Source organism: Oncorhynchus kisutch, linkage group LG19 (assembly GCF_002021735.2).
Source record: "Oncorhynchus kisutch isolate 150728-3 linkage group LG19, Okis_V2, whole genome shotgun sequence".
In the NCBI taxonomy this organism is placed as follows: Eukaryota; Metazoa; Chordata; class Actinopteri; order Salmoniformes; family Salmonidae; genus Oncorhynchus; species Oncorhynchus kisutch.
In genome coordinates, this window is record NC_034192.2 from 25,307,855 (window position 1) to 25,324,278 (window position 16,424).

General features: G+C 42.7%; 1 protein-coding gene across 2 annotated transcripts; it reads right to left on the bottom strand.

Annotated features, from left to right (window-relative positions):
* Positions 1-987: 987 nt before the first annotated feature.
* On the bottom strand, positions 988-16,383 carry LOC109864485 (E3 ubiquitin-protein transferase MAEA). Of its 2 annotated transcripts, none has more exons than XM_020452319.2 (10): positions 16,252-16,383; positions 15,972-16,086; positions 14,681-14,863; positions 14,145-14,348; positions 13,830-13,952; positions 13,668-13,744; positions 13,239-13,347; positions 9,024-9,157; positions 2,762-2,957; positions 988-2,657 (listed from the first exon to the last, which is right to left on the bottom strand). In XM_020452319.2, the coding sequence occupies exons 2-10, from the start codon at positions 16,038-16,040 to the stop codon at positions 2,562-2,564; spliced, it is 1,191 nt and encodes a 396-aa protein (XP_020307908.1). In that variant the 5' UTR covers positions 16,041-16,086; positions 16,252-16,383; the 3' UTR covers positions 988-2,561. The 2 variants fall into 2 exon arrangements, with proteins under 2 accessions (XP_020307908.1, XP_020307907.1); XM_020452318.2 differs by having other exon boundaries at positions 16,214-16,370.
* Between the last annotated feature and the right edge of the window lie 41 nt (positions 16,384-16,424).

The following is a 16,424-nucleotide window of genomic DNA, read 5'->3' on the forward strand; positions in this document are numbered from 1 at the left end:
TCTGTATGAATTTTCCCCTGTAAGTACTGCTATATTGTGAAGTGGAAACGTCGAGCAACAAAGGCTCAGCTGCCAAGTGGTAGGCCACACAAGCTCACAGAATGGGCCTGTAGACTGTTGAAGCGCGTAGCATGTAGAAATCATCTGTCCTCTGTTGCTACCGAGTTCCAAACTGCCTCTGGAAGCAACATCGTGGTGTAAAGTTCACCGCCATTAGATTTTGGAGCAGTGGAAAGGCATTCTTTGGAGTGACGAATCAAGCTTCGCCATCTGGTAGTCCGAATCTGGGTTTGGTGGATTCCAGGCGAACTCTACCTGCCCCAATGCATAGTGCCAACTGTAAAGTTTGGAAGAGGAATAATGGTCTGGGGCTGTTTTTCAAGGTTCGGGCGCCCCCTTATTTCCAGTGAAGGGAAATCTTAATCACAATGACATTCTAGACAATGCGCTTCCAACTTGTTGCAACAGTTTGGAGAATGCCCTTTCCTGTTTCAGCATGACAATGCCCCTGTGCACAAAGCGAGGCCCATACAGAAATGGTTTGTCGAGATCAGTGTGGAAGAACTTGACTGGCTTGCACAGAGCCCTGACCTCAACCACATTGAACATCTTTGGGCTGAATTGGAATGCCGACTGCGAGCCAGGCCTAATCACCCAACATCAATGCCTGGCCTAATGCTCTTGTGGCTGAATGGAAGCAAGTCCCCACAGCAATGTTCCAACATTTGGTTCTAGGGAAAGCCTTCCCAGAAGAGTGGAGGCTGTTATAGCAGAAAAAGGGAGGACTAACTCCATATTAATGCCCATGATTTTGGAATGATATATTCAAAGAGCAGTTGTCCACATACTGTTGGTCATGTGTATGTTGCCAATTGCCATTGATTTTAATCTGGGTATGCATAACTCACTGTCATATTCAATCTGATAAAGCAGCACTTTAACTTCTATGGAGATGTTGGGTGGATAGAAAGAAAGACAGGACCCAAATGTAGTAAAACAATTTTATCGTCAATAATTAATCTATCCTACCAATATAAACATGCATCATCAGTTTCTAAAGCCTCTCTACAATAACAATACTAAACAGTTCAGAAGCAACCAACCAAGATGGGAAGAAAAAAAAGGTGGGAGAGATGGTAGGTACTGAAACATATGTTAAGGTGACCCTTGCTCATTTCAAGGAACTCCTTGGACCAACTATAGTCCCTTGAGAAATCTGCAGCAATTTGTGTTAGTCATACAAAATGTCTTAAAATCGGGAATACAAAATGAAGAGCAAAAAATATAATCAAAATTCTCTTTAATTACAATGCAATGTTCATCGTTGAAAGATATGTATGAAATTAAGTCAATCAGTATTTTGACTATGTCAGAGTTGTTTGAACTAAATATCAAAAGTACACTGATGAATTAACCCATCCTTCTGAAAAAAAGTATTTTGTAAGTTACACCATTCGTCAAGGTCCACTTCAGGTGGTGAGCAGACCTGGCATGTTCCCATGTAGGACACAAATCCACAATGATACTCAAAAGTGTAGTAGAGTTTACATTAGGTCTGTGTACAAGGTTGCCATACCATATTTCTGTCACGTTCTGACCTTTATTTCCTTTGTTTTGTATTTATTTAGTATGGTCAGGGCGTGAGTTGGGTGGGCAGTCTATGTTTGTTTTTTCTATGATTTGGGTATTTCTATGTTTCGGCCTAGTATGGTTCTCAATCAGAGGCAGGTGTCATTAGTTGTCTCTGATTGAGAATCATACTTAGGTAGCCTGGGTTTCACTGTGTGTTTGTGGGTGATTGTTCCTGTCTCTGTGTTTTGCACCAGATAGGGCTGTTTTTGGTTTTCCACGTTTATTGTTTTTGTAGTGTTCGTGTTTATCTTTTGTTATTAAACATGAATCAAAGAAACCACGCTGCATTTTGGTCCGCTTTTCCTTCACCTAAAGAAAACCGTTACAATTTCAAGCAACAACAGTGAGACTGTTCAAGCCTGACCAGTGGAAGGTCTAGAAGGAGTTTTCTTAAAATGTTTCCTATAACATTTTGAAAGACCTGAATCTGCACACAAATGCTCAATGCGCTAGTATTTACATTATCAAGTGTATCGTCCCAGATATGTAATCACAGTGGGGGACAAACACAATATTACCAATTTTAAGGTGTTTCTATTTATCCCCCACGGCTACACAGAAATTATGTAAATTGTGCGCATCATGAAATGAGTGCTATCATGTAGCAAACACCAAGGTGATCAGCCTGTGGTTCTGATTGAAGTCAGTCTGATTTATCTAAGGTAAAACGGCAAAAGATAAGCTCTTATCATATTGGAGCAACACCGAGTTATAATGATCCACACTGCTGGTTGGACTGCAAGTTAAAGAAAACAACACTTTAAATATAAGTCTGTTAATTAGTCCAGTTTCAAAAATCTACCCAAGGTGATTTTGGCCCTGCTCTCCATAGTGGGAGGCAGGTTTGGCAAGTCTGGGGGGGGGTTTGGCTGAGTTGGGGGATCCACTGCAGAGGTGTATGCATCACATGAGATCCAGTATCCACCCCATCACATGATGTACACCTTCTCAGCCTGAGAGAAGTTGTAGACTTCTTTGGTTCTGGGGCAGATCACCTTGTCATCTTGGCGAATTGATAGAAGAGACTAGAAAAGGAAGGACAAATTATTAATATCAATAATAAATTAAAACAATGAATATTATTCCATTGCCATTGTAAATAAAAAATGTGTGGGATGTCGAGACTCACATTGTATCCATACACATAGCCGTTGGGCAGCATCATGGGTGGGTTGTTCTCGTTCATCACCTCCCCAGAGATTTTGCACACCAGACGGGAGTTGGCACAGTGTGCCATGGGCAGGGGCTGGGCCAGTTTGTTCAGGGACTTGCTACACACAGGGCAGTCAGGGTTTATGGAGGTGCTATCTTCCTTATAGCACTGACTGGGAGCAGAAAGGTTAAGGGATGAAATTTGATAATTTTGCTTTACATTCCATTGCTTCACAGCTGGAGGTCTGTGGCAGAACACATTGAGCCACATTTTTAAGACTTATGTACCCTGATGTGCGGTTTTGGATAAGGTCTGCCATCACAACCAAAAGGAGACAGAAAGTACATCAGCAAAAAAAGCAGACGACAAACCACTGCTCGCAAGTGGCGCAGCGGTGTAGGCCGTCATTCTAAATAAGAATTTGTTCTTACCTTTTGTGACTAGGGGGTATTTTCATTTTTTGAAGAAAAAAAAACGTTCCCGTAGTAAACAGGATTATTTGTGAGGACAAGATGCTAGAATATGCATATAATTGACAGCTTAGGACAGAAAGCTGTAAAACTGTAAAAATATTGCCTGTGAGTATAACAGAACTGATGTTGCAGGCGAAAGCCTGAGAAAAATCCAATCTGGAAGTACCTCATGTTTTGAAAGCGCTGCGTTCCAATGTGTCCCTATTGAGCAGTGACTGGGCTATCAACCAGATTACTCTTTCTCCGTATTCCCGAAGGTGTCTACAGCATTGTGACGTAGTTTTACGCATTTATGTTGAAGAATACACGTAGGCGGCTACATTGCGCAAGTGGTCACCTGATGCTCCCAGAGAGATTCTCGCGTAACATACAGAGGTCCTACTGAAAAACGAATTGTCCCGATGGATATATTATCGAATAGATATTTGAAAAACACCTTGAGGATTGATTATAAACAACGTTTGCCATGTTTCTGTCGATATTATGGAGCTAATTTTGAATATTTTTCGCCATTTTCGTGACTGCAATTTCCTGCCGATTTCTCAGCCAAACGTGAAGAACAAATGGAGCTATTTCGCCTACAAAAATAATATTTTTTGGAAAAAAGGAACATTTGCTATCTAACTGGGAGTCTGGTGAGTGAAAACATCCGAAGCTCATCAAAGGTAAACTATTTAATTTGATTGCTTTTCTGATTTCCGTGACCAAGTTACCTGCTGCTAGCTGGACAAAATGCTATGCTAGGCTATCGATAAACTTACACAAATGCTTGTCTAGCTTTGGCTGTAAAGCATATTTTGAAAATCTGAGATGACAGGGTGATTAACAAAAGGCTAAGCTGTGTCTCAATATTTTTCACTTGTGATTTTCATGAATAGGAATATTTTCTAGTAATATTTATGTCCGTTGCGTTATGCTAATTAGTGTCAGATGATGACAACGGTCCCGTTCACGGGATGCGGTGTCACTAGAGGTTAACTGCATTGCCTAGTCAAATAAATAACTTGTGGACTTGTTTACGTGCTGCTGTGCGTTTTGTTGCTAGCGTCACTTTGCTACCCGCCAACTTTACAGTTTTTACATTTTAATTACCGTTTTAAAATGATTTTTTCCCCCCCGCTTGACTTGTTTCATTCAACTTTTTCACCCCGGGCGCTTTATCTGGACATGGTTCTACAGGACCTCCACCAGCCGAAACTAAGTAGTAATATTAACATTATGCCTTCTAATTGCAGTTGCTGTACTCATAATATACAGGAACAATCGCCTTATGGTGAGGACAGCCGTGCTGCAAGCCCAGCTTCAGACGCAATCGTTAGGCAAGGGTAATTTAAGTGCAGGAAAGGATGAAACAGCGTCTGAGCCACAAATAAGTACAGATAGTAGTATAAGTCCCCTCGCACAGTCCCCGCAACCGGACAATTTTCTCATGGCTTCTGGAAGGAAATGCTGTAGGAATGCTCAACCGGTGTCCCTCATTCAGCCGACAGAAACTTTCAACCGGTTCTCCCCATTAAACAACAAGTTGGAGTCAGAGGCTGAGCCTTCTCTGGTCTCTCTTCCACCCGTTATGGGGTCTGAAATGCCGAAGCCTCCCAGCATTAGCTCTGACAAATTGAAAACCCTAGTCATTGGCAACTCCATTACCCGCAGTATTAGACATTTAAAAATCATCCAGCGATCATACACTGTTTACCAGGGGGGCAGGGCTACTGACGTTAAGGCTAATCTGAAGATGGTGCTGGCTAAAGCTAAAATTGGCGAGTGTAGAGAGTATAGGGATATTGTTATCCACGTCGGCACCAACGATGTTAGGATGAAACAGTCAGAGGTCACCAAGCACAACATAGCCAGCCTCAGCACGTAAATCAGCTAGAAAGATGTCGGTATCGAGTAATTGTCTCTGGCCCCCTCCCAGTTAGGGGGAGTGATGAGCTCTACAGCAGAGGCTCACAACTCAATCGGTGGTTGAAAACTGTTTTCTGCCCCACCCAAAAGATAGAATTTGTAGATAATTGGCCCTCTTTCTGGGACTCACCCACAAACAGGACCAAGCCTGGCCTGCTGAGGAGTGACAGACTCCATCCTAGCTGGAGGGGTGCTCTCATCTTATCTATGAAAATAGACAGGGCTCCAACTCCTCTAGCTGATAGACAGCCTGCCAGCTTAGTGGATTCTGCCACTAGCAGTCAGTGTAGTCAGCTCAGCTATCTCCATTGAGACCGTGTCCGTGCCTCGATCTAGGTTGGGCAAAACTAAACATGGCAGTGATCGCTTTAGCAATCTCACTGGAATAAAGACCTCCTCCATTCCTGTCATTATTGAAAGAGATTGTGATACCTCACATCTCAAAATAGGGCTACTTAATGTTAGATCCCACACTTCCAAGGCAGTTATAGTCAATGAAATAATCACTGATCATAATCTTAATCGTGATTGGCCTGACTGAAACATGGCTTAAGCATGATGAATTTACTGTGATAAATGAGGACTCTCCTCCTGGTTACACTAGTGACCATATCCCCCACGCATCCCGCAAAGGCGAAGGTGTTGCTAACACCAAATTTCAATTGACACATTTTTTTTACTGTGTTTTCGTCTTTTGATCTTCTAGTCATGAAATCTATGCAGCCTACTCAATCACTTTTTATAGCTACTGTTTACAGGCTTCCTGGACCATATACAGCGTTCCTCACTGAGTTCCCTGAATTCCTACCGGACTTTGTAGTCATGGCAGATAATATTCACATTTTTGGTGACTTTAATATTCACATGTCAAAGTCCACAGACCCACTCCAAAAGGCTTTCGGAGACATCATCGATTCGGTGGTTTTTGTTCAACATGTCTCCGGACCTACTCAGCGCCACAGTCATACTCTAGATCGTGTTTTGTCCCGTGGAATAAATATTGTGGATCTTAATGTTTTTCCTCGTAATCCTTAACTATCGGACCACCATTTTATTACGTTTGCAATCGCAAATCATCTGCTCAGACCCCAACAAAGGCTCATCAAAAGCTGTGTTATAAATCCTCTGACAACCCAAAGATTCCTAGATGAGTCTGCACAACACTGCCAGGACCTAGGATCAAGGGAGACACTCAAGGTTTTAAATAGGTTTTAAACTCTTGACACATTGATGAAAATAGTAATGGCCTCTACACCTTCAAGGTGCATACTGGAACCTATTCCAACTAAACCAATGAAAGAGCTGCTTCCTGTGCTTGTCCCTCCTATGTTGAACATAATAAACGTCTCTCTATCCACCGGATGTGTACCAAACTCACTAAAAGTGGCAGTAATAAAGCCTCTCCTGAAAAAGCCAAACCTTGACCCAGAAAATATAAAAAACTATCAGCCTATATCAAATCTGCCATTCCTCTCAAAACATTTTGAAAAAGCTGTTGCGCAGCAACTCACTGCCTTCCTGAAGACAAACAATGTATACGAAACGCTTCGGTACACGAAACACTTCGGTTTAGACCCCATCATAGCACTGAGACTGCACTCGTGAAGGTGGTAAATTAACCTTTAATGGCGTCAGACCAAGGCTCTGCATCTGTCCCCGTGCTCCTAGACCTTAGTGCTGCTTTAGATACCATCAATCACCACATTCTTTTGAAGAGATTGGAAACCCAAATTGTAAATTTCGGTGTTCCTCAAGGTTCCGTTTTAGGACCTCTATTGTTTTCACTATATAGTTTACCTCTTGGTGATGTCATTCCGAAAGACAATGTTAACTTTCACTTCTATGCCAACGGTACATTTCGATGAAACATGGTGAAGCCCCAAAATAGCCCTCTGTGGAAGCCAGTGTTTCGGACATAAGGAAGTGGATGGCGGCAAATGTTTTACTTTTAAACTCGGACAAAACAGAGATGCTAGTTCTAGGTCCCAAGAAACAAAGAGATATTATGTTGGATCTCACAATTAATCTTGATGGTTGTACAGTCGTCTCAAATAAAACTGAAGGACCTCGGCGTTACTCTGGACCCTGATCTCTCTTTTGACGAGGACAGCTTTTTTCCATCTACGTAACATTGCAAAAATCAGAAACTTTATGTCCAAAAATGTATCCATGCTTCTAGATTAGACTACTGCAAATATCTACTTTCCAACTACCTGAATAAAGCACTAAATAAACTTAATTTAGTTCTAAACACGGAAGCAATAATCTTGACTAGAACCAAAAAAATGTATTATATTACTCCAGTGCTAGCCTCTCTACACTGGCTAACTGTTAAGGCTAGGGCTGATTTCTAGGTTTAACTGCTAACCTACAAAGCACTACATGGGATTGCTCCTATCTATCTTTCTGATTTGGTCCTGCCATACATACAGCTTTTCATACGCTATAGTCACAAGATGCAAGCCTTCTAATTGTTCCTAGAATTTCTAAGCAAACAGCTGGAGGCAGGGCTTTCTCCTATAGAGCTCCATTTTTATGGAATGGTCTGCCTATTCATGTGAGAGACGCAGACTCGGTCTCGACCTTTAAGTCTTTATTGAAGACTCATCTCTTCAGTTGGTCATATGATTGAGTGTAGTCTGGCCTAGGGGTGTGAAGGTGAACGGAAAGGCCCGGGTGCGACGAACCACCCTTGCTGTCTCCGCCTGGCCGGTTTCCCTCTCTACACTGGGATTCTCTGCCTCTAACCCTATTACGGGGGCTGAGTCACTGGCTTACTGGTGCTCTTCCATGCCGTCCCTAGGAGGGGTGTGTCACTTGAGTGGGTTGAGTCTCTGACGTGATCTTCCTGTTCGAGTTGGCGCCCCCTTGCCTTCGTGCCGTGGGGGAGATCTTCGTGGGCTATACTCTGCCTTGTCTCAGGGTAGTAAGTTAGTGGTTGAAGATATCCCTCCAGTGGTGTGGGGGCTGTGCTTTGGCAAGGTGGGTGGGGATATATCCTGCCTGGTTGGCCCTGTCCGGGGGTATAGTCGGACGGGGCCATAGTGTCTCCCGACCCCTCCTGTCTCAGCCTCCAGTAATTATGCTGAAATAGTTTGTGTCGGAGGGGCTAGGGTCAGTCTGTTATATCTGGAGTATTTCTCCTGTCTTATCCAGTGTCCTGTGTGAATTTAAGTATGCTCCCTCTAATTCTCTCGCTCTCTCTTTCTCTCCTCAGAGGTCATGAGCCCTAGGACCATGCCTCAGGACTACCTGGCCTGATGACTCCTTGCTGTCCCCAGTCCACCTGGTCGTGCTGCTGCTCCAGTTTCAACTGTTCTGCCTGCGGCTATGGAACCCTGACCTGTTCACCGGACGTGCTACCTTGTCCCGGACCTGCTGTTTTCAAATCTCTCTCTACCACACCTGCTGTCTCTAACTCTAAATGTTCGGCTATGAAAAGCCAACTGCCATTTACTCCTGAGCTGCTGACATGTTGCACCCTCTACAACCACTGTGATTATTATTATTTGACCTTGCTGGCCATCTATGAACGTTTGAACATCTTGTCCATGTACTATTATAATCTCCACCCGGCACAGCCAGAAGAGGCCTGGCCACCCCTCAGAGCCTGGTTCCTTTCTAGGTTTCTTCCTAGGTTCCTGCATTTCTAGGGAGTTTTTCCTAGCCACCGTGCTTCTACATCTGCATCGTTGCTGTTTAGGGTTTTAGGCTGGGTTTCTGTATAGCACTTTGTGACATCGGCTGATGTAAAAAGAGCTTCATAAATATATTTGATTGATTGATTAAATAAAAAATGATGTTCCTACCAGAAATAGCAAAACTAAGGAGCACAGAGTGGTGACCAGAAAGGATACGGAGTTTTGATAGCAGACAAGCCGGCCTGGAGTGTGATGGTAAACACAGAGTTGTTGCCCAGCTGATGTAATCTGTAGTTGTCGTATCTGAACTGTTGGATCAGCATTTTCCAGCGGGCTGGATCCAGGAGATCCTGTGAGGGTTGATTGACAAAGAGATAATCAGACCATTTTTATTCCACCTTTATTTAACCAGGTAGGCAAGTTGAGAACAAGTTCTCATTCACAACTGCGACCTGGCCAAGATAAAGCAAAGCACTGTGACAAAAACAACAAAGTTTCACATAAATGTACAGTCAATAACACAATAGAAAAATCTATGTACAGTGTGTACAAATGTAGAAGATTAGGGATGTAAAGGCAATAAATAAGCCATAGTGGTGAAGTAATTACAATTTGGCATTAACACTGGAGTGATAGATGAGCAGATGATAATGTGCAAGTAGAGATACTGGGGTGCAAAAGAGCAACAAGATAAATAACAATATGGGGATGCGGTAGTTGGGTGTGCTATTAACAGATAGGCTGTGTACAGGTACAGTGATCAGTAAGCTGTTCTGACAGCTGATGCTTAAAGTTAGAGAGGGAGATATGAGTCTACAGCTTCAGTGATTTTTGCAATTCGTTCCAGTCATTGGCAGCAGAGAACTGGAAAGAAAGGCGGCCAAAGCAGGTGTTGGCCTTGGGGATGTGACCAGTGAAATATACCTGCTGGAGCGCGTGCTACGGGTGTCTGTTGCTATGGTGACCAGTGAGCTGAGATAAGGTGGGGCTTTACCTAGAAAAGACTTATAGATGACCTGGAGCCAGTGGGTTTGGCGACGAATATGTAGCGAGGGTCAGCCAACGAGTGCATACAGTTCGCAGGTGCTGGGTAGTATATGGGGCTTTGGTGACAAAATGGACAGCACTGTGATAGACTGCATCCTGTTTGCTGAGTAGAGTGTTGGAGGCTATTTTGTAAATGACATCACCAAAGTTAATAAGGATCGGTAGGATAGTCAGTTTTACGAGGGTATGTTTGGCAGCATGAGTGAAGGAGGCTTTGTTGGATGCCAATTCTAGATTTGATTTTTGATTGGAGATGCTTAATGCGAGTCTGAAATGAGAGTTTACAGTCTAACCAGACACCTAGGTATTTGTAGTTGTCCACATATTCTAAGTCAGAACCTTCCAGAGTAGTGATGCTCGTCGGGCAGCAATCGGTTGAAGAGCATGCATTTAGTTTTACAAGCGTTTAAAAGCAGTTGGAGGCCACGGAAGGAATGTTGTATGGCATTTAAGCTAGTTTGGAGGTTTATTAACAGTGTCCAAAGAAGGGCCAGATGTATACAGATCATAGGTCTACAGTATTTTGACATGCACAAAGTAGGGATTTAACGATTCACAGATACGGATCGGTCCCGATCCAAATTAAGCATGCATCGGTAATAAAACCGAAACTATTTTTCTGTCTTATTCTGAAAATAACTTGAATATTTTCTGACTGAATTGATGCATTCTCTCCTTCAGCCTATCAAACTTTTATGCATGTAACTGCGCATGACATAGACCCACAACTCAGATAACTGTGCTCACAGTGCGGGAGATGCAGCACCTTCAGATGTTTGTAAATTGATTTTCGCAATATTAAGTCATAGGCTTTATTAATTGAGGGACAACTAATGTATTTTCCTGGGTCAGTATGGGGATGAGGTAGGTAGGTAGATTTCGGAGCATGCTCGGTTCTGTTCGAAGTGGAGTAGGGTTCACAATAAGTTCAAGGCAAAGAAACAAGGATCACAGTGGAGATGCTGCCTGCTTGTTTGGCACGTGAAGACTGAAAGCAAAATGCAGTCTTCACAAAAGAATGAGCTATGTTGTATTTTCTATTGTAGTCGACAAGTAGAGTAGCCATGTTTTCCTAACAAAAGCTTGTGTCAGCTACTTAGCTGGCTAGTGGCTAGCTAGCCTAGCAGCAGAAAAAAACGAGCCAACTAACTAAAGATCTTTATAACTTTAACAAATATCATTTTATCAGAGAAAGAAAATCATAAGCTTCAAAATTGGTAACACCAAAGTCTAAGTTTTATAGCAAGGTCCAACTAGTCAAAATGTTGCAAACATTTGAGCAGAGTTGAGTAGCTAGGCCAGGCCTACTGAACTCTGCTCAAACGTTTGCAACATTAGTCGATTGTCTCAGTTCATGATATTTGATGTTTATTGATCATTATGTGTACTAAATAGCCCTCTACTTTATTTTTCAAGGAACAAACACCAGTGAATGGACAGTACCTGGTTGTTCACCGGCCCCAAGCACTACCTCTGCTCCCAGTACTGACTGGTTATCGGCCTCCTTTCACCTCCATTTGATTCCAAACACTGTTTTACTCATTTCCCAAAAATATTTCGAGTGCTCATTAATATTTGTATTGTGGTTTACTTTCAAAGCCCAGAAGCGAGAATAAAGGTTTATTTTTGTGTGCTGAAAAAGCTCTGTTGGCATTTCATTATCTCAATGCATTCTATTTGAACAAAGTGCTGACAAAGTACAGAAGAGCTATATGCCACAGACTTTACAGGCTGCCTTCTACTTGTGGCGTAGTTCAATATAATCGAAATTACTCCACACAGACATCAGGCTTCATTTTATTAACAAGAATAAAACTCCACATTTTAGTACAAAGTACTTTGGTTCACAGTGCACACAAATAACTGAGTCTATGCATCCATCAAGGGGTGTGTATGTGAGAAGTCCAAACAAAGATCTTTTATGCATCATTGATGGTCTTGGTTTGAGTTGTCCTCTCCTAACCATGTCTTCCTGCTATGGAAGAGCTTCCCACTTGTTTAACTTGCAAGCCTGTCACACTGGCTCTTGGAGATGGTTGTGTCAGGGGACAACCCTCTTCCACTCTCCAGGTTGGTAGTTGCCAGAAGGTAAGGGGTGTCAACAAAAGAGGGAGCCACGATTCTTGCGTTTGGCTCATGAGCTTAATCTGTGGAGGATAGGCAGTTCAGGAGGGCAACACAAGCCCGTAGCTTTTTCAGGGATACCGATTAGGTGACCAAGAATCTTCATCCTTGCAGCCATGATCCCGCACACATTATCTGACTCTCCGACAGAGTGGCGATATTTCCAGGTACCCTCAGGTTCATTGAGATGGACACCTGTGAGTGAGTGGTAACAAGAGAATATATGTCAGATATAATATATATGGTAAACAAAAACACCATCCCATTTTCCAGAAACCATACTCCAAACGCCTTGATAAAAATGGCATTTCTCATATAGAGGTGAATACAAGTAATCGGTAACAAGGGAAATTAGAAACAGAAAAAGTGAAACTGTCTCCAACATGCTATTATCAACATACCTGAATAAGGGCGCATGCAGTTCTCATGTAGGGGGAAGCTATCTCCAAGGAAAACACAAGGACTTGGCGTTGTGGTACCTGGTAGGATAGCTTGCAGTGGAAAAATCGAGGGTCTTCTGCAGCAGTTTGGACCCAAATGAACTCTTGAAACACTCACCATAGTTCTCTCGGCCCTATACCCCTACGTCCACAATTGTGAACATGTAGTGAGCATCTTCTCAGTCTCCGTATCTCGCCTGTCATGTGTTGCTTGGTACAGAAAATCTAGATCCCGGGGAATTTGCACAACTCCAGTCAATTCTCTCTCTGTGTACTCTTATTCTCCAGCACGTGTCTTCCTTGTTTGGCCGTAGATGGCTATTACCAGCTCATCTCCCTCTACTGTACCGGGGTAATAATGCCGCTTTTCCTCCTCTTTCTTTTAATACGAACGTCCTTTTAGAGAGCATGCGAGCACACTAGTTGCGCCTCCCCACCCCCCCAATCTGATAGTGGTAGATGCTCAGTCTGCTCTATGGCTCAGCTCACACACTACATCATGCTCACACACACAGCTCAGAGAAGTCAGCTCAGACAGGCCCAGCTCAGCTCCTGAGCATAACATATTAATTTAGTGTGAAATATGAATGTGTTCATGCAACAATTGTTAGTGCAATATTTTCAAATTAAAAGTAGAATTCCTATATCGGAGTCCATGTATCTAGATGCGTATCAAATTGTGCTTGCAAGGAAGGGGGATACCTAGTCAGTTGTACAACTGAATGCATTCAACTGAAATGTGTCTTCCGCATTTAACCCAACCCTACAAAGGAGGCATATGCGAGTGCATACACACTAGAGATCACTACTATGGTATTACCTTATAAGGGGAGATATGGGTGTCTGAGGGGAACGCCAGCATGCCCATAACCTGCCGCACTTCGTCCAGCTGACCCCCCTCCGCTTGGCTGAAATGCTTCCGCGCATGTCTGTGAAAAACATCGTTCATGATTGTTCTCATTTCAACTATGAATATATGTTTCAACATTAACCTGAATATTTTAATATAGGATGTGCTATGGCAGGGGCGGCAGGGTAGCCTAGTGGTTAGAGCGTTGGACTAGTAACCGGAAGGTTGCAAGTTCAAACCCCCGAGCTGAAAAGGTACAAATCTGTCGTTCTGCCCCTGAACAGGCAGTTAACCCACTGTTCCTAGGCCGTCATTGAAAATAAGAATTTGTTCTTAACTGACTTGCCTGGTTAAATAAAGGTAAAATAAAAAAATATGGCAGTTTAAACGGATTCCTACCTGACAGCGTCCATGCGCTTGTTCTGTCGAATGAGCTCGATAAACTCCTGGATTCGCAGGCTAAACTCCAAGCAGCTCTGGAAGGAAAAGCATCAATGAGTTCATATATATACGTAATGTATGAGACACTGCCATTGTGATCTACTAACAGACATGGCTCACCTTCATCTTGCGGAGGCGTGACTTGTTGTCATGGCACCAGGCCAAACAGGTGGCTGTTTCCTGTCGCTCCAGTGACTCCTCCACCTCTTTGGCTGTGAGGAACATCTCAATGTTGACCAGATCCTGGAGAACAGGGGGAAAGCGGGGTTATGTCAAATAGAGACAGCACACGTAGTTCCCTAAGCAATTGAAATACTAGGAGCTCTACAAGCAATTTGAGATACCACAGAAGTCGCTTTCTGTAAGGAATAAGGAACTCGATTGTAGCATCCATGTATATAAGATGACATGTTGACAGAAAGAAGTGGGATGCACCTCAATGCCACTTTGCCGTGCCAGTTTGACCGCCGTGTTGTAATAACCACACCGCAGCAAGTGTTCTACCATCATGCGGTCCATTCGTTTCTTCTTCCAGACGTTGACGCCTACTGGTTGGTCGCTGCTGTGTTCCTTCAGGTGTTCAATCCTCCGCTTACACAGCTTAGCACTCTCATCCTCAGCCTGGATGGACTCAGCAGCCTACACAACATCCACCATTTAGATTTTGTATACTTACAACATGCAGTATCTCTGCTCTGCTGGGTCCTCTCTTTGTATTGTATTTTACTGCTATATTTTTCTACTAAGTTTCATGATGATGAATCATTATTCTGTCTTGGAAATCGCTCAATAAAAATACAATATTTGACAAGTGTTTGGATTTGAAAACATGTAAAGGTGGCTTATTTTCAGAAATTCTCCCTGAAATAGCAGTAGCTAAGCTATCTGGGGTTGGAGGAGGAATACCATTTAAAAAAATGCACAGCAATATTCCAATGCTAATTGTTCTGAGAACAACTGGGTGAACCTACCTTTCTCTTCAGGGCACTGAGCTTCTCCACCACCCCATCCAGAAGGGACACCACAGAATCCACCACTGGGAAACTGCTGAGGGTCTTCTCCAGCTCTGCCACCACCATGGTTACGTGACTCGTCTCCCGGTCAATGTTCTTCTGTGCAGCTCTGAAGCGCTTGTTCAGAGTTTCATATGGTACCTGTACAAATGAACAATGCAAAACCTAAGTGAGGAGGCTTCGGTAGTACATTCTGACTATCTAATAATCATTCTTTGGCTGAAGTTTCCAATTATTTGACACATAACTTGTTGAGAACATATCCACCAATATATGACACTTTCCAACCAATCACTAAGGCATCAACACAGAACAGCAATCTTACATAACCGTCTAATTATGCTAACATAACTACTCAAATGGCATACAACTACTCTTGCAACCCTTAATGAATTAAATAACTATTCTGGTAAAATGGCCACTAACAAAGCAAAACATTAGCCGTATATGGCAGCAGCCACAGACCAATAGTGTCGCAGTGTGATATGGCTGCAGACTGAATCTTCTCAGCCATATTGAGGTAGTACCTTGAGGACATAGCTCGATAGGGAAAAAGCGCTATCTAGCTAGCGCAATCTTGCTATAGCTACTAGTCACGTACAGAGCATAATTATACAGCTCCAAACGATCAACTGACTAGTATGCATCATGTTGCTTTGGATTTACGAGAGAGCTAACTACCTCGCAGCTGGTGACGACCCTTCATGCCATGTTGATTTCACAAGCTATGGTGAATTTGGAAACAATCGTGAATAGCTAACGTTACATGTCTCTATTAGCTAGTTACCTAACCAACGTAGTTAAATAAATGTAAGATAGAAAATAGTTAGCTATGAATAGGTGGCTTCCCACGCCACAAGAATAATCGATGGAGAACCAGCTAACGTTAGTTAAAGTTTGCTAGTTAGCCTAGCTAGCTATCAACATAGCTGATTAAACTGGCTGGCTAGCAAAAGTAATGACTACGAAATTATCTGTTTAGATAACAAAGTTAGTAAATAGTCAATTATCGAGACGATTGGAGGTTATCAACTAATAGGTTGAGATGTGGTGTATCTGACCACAGTCAAATCTGTTCGCATTAATCTTCGCCATCTGACATCAGCCGTTGTTTAACAAACTTGTCGCTAGCTAACGTTAGCTAGTCATCCAAATAATCGAAATTAGTGCCTAGTTTGACAAATCTGAAGCTTGTGCCTGCATCATAATCGGTTCGTCTCGATATTCGTTCAAATAAGCCATTTCAAACCTTCAAAGTGGGATATTCTTGAACCTTCAGAGCCATGGAGAGTTGGGCAGCTGTCTCTTGCACCGCCATCTTCGTTTGTGAATTTCTCCAGATACTTTTTCATGGAGCCAGATAGCTGCCAAAAGGTTGAACGCACGTATCGTTAGGATCGTAAGAAAATATTGTAAGAAAAGCCATGCATGAAACGTAAACGGGAAATTTCATCTGAACATACAAACACCATGTTACGATTATGGACTAACATTTTTGACTTGAACAAATCTTGTCTTGCAATTCTGACCTTTCAGAGTTTTGGCAGTTTTCACCAACAATACAAAAAAACGTACACCAAAACAGCTTGTGAGGGAGGAGTGCTATGCAAACAAGCCTAACGCAGCATAAAAAACGGAAGTCAGGGAAACCGGAAAGAGATATCGTGGACGTTTTCAAGTTAAAAGTCTCAAATCTCTATTA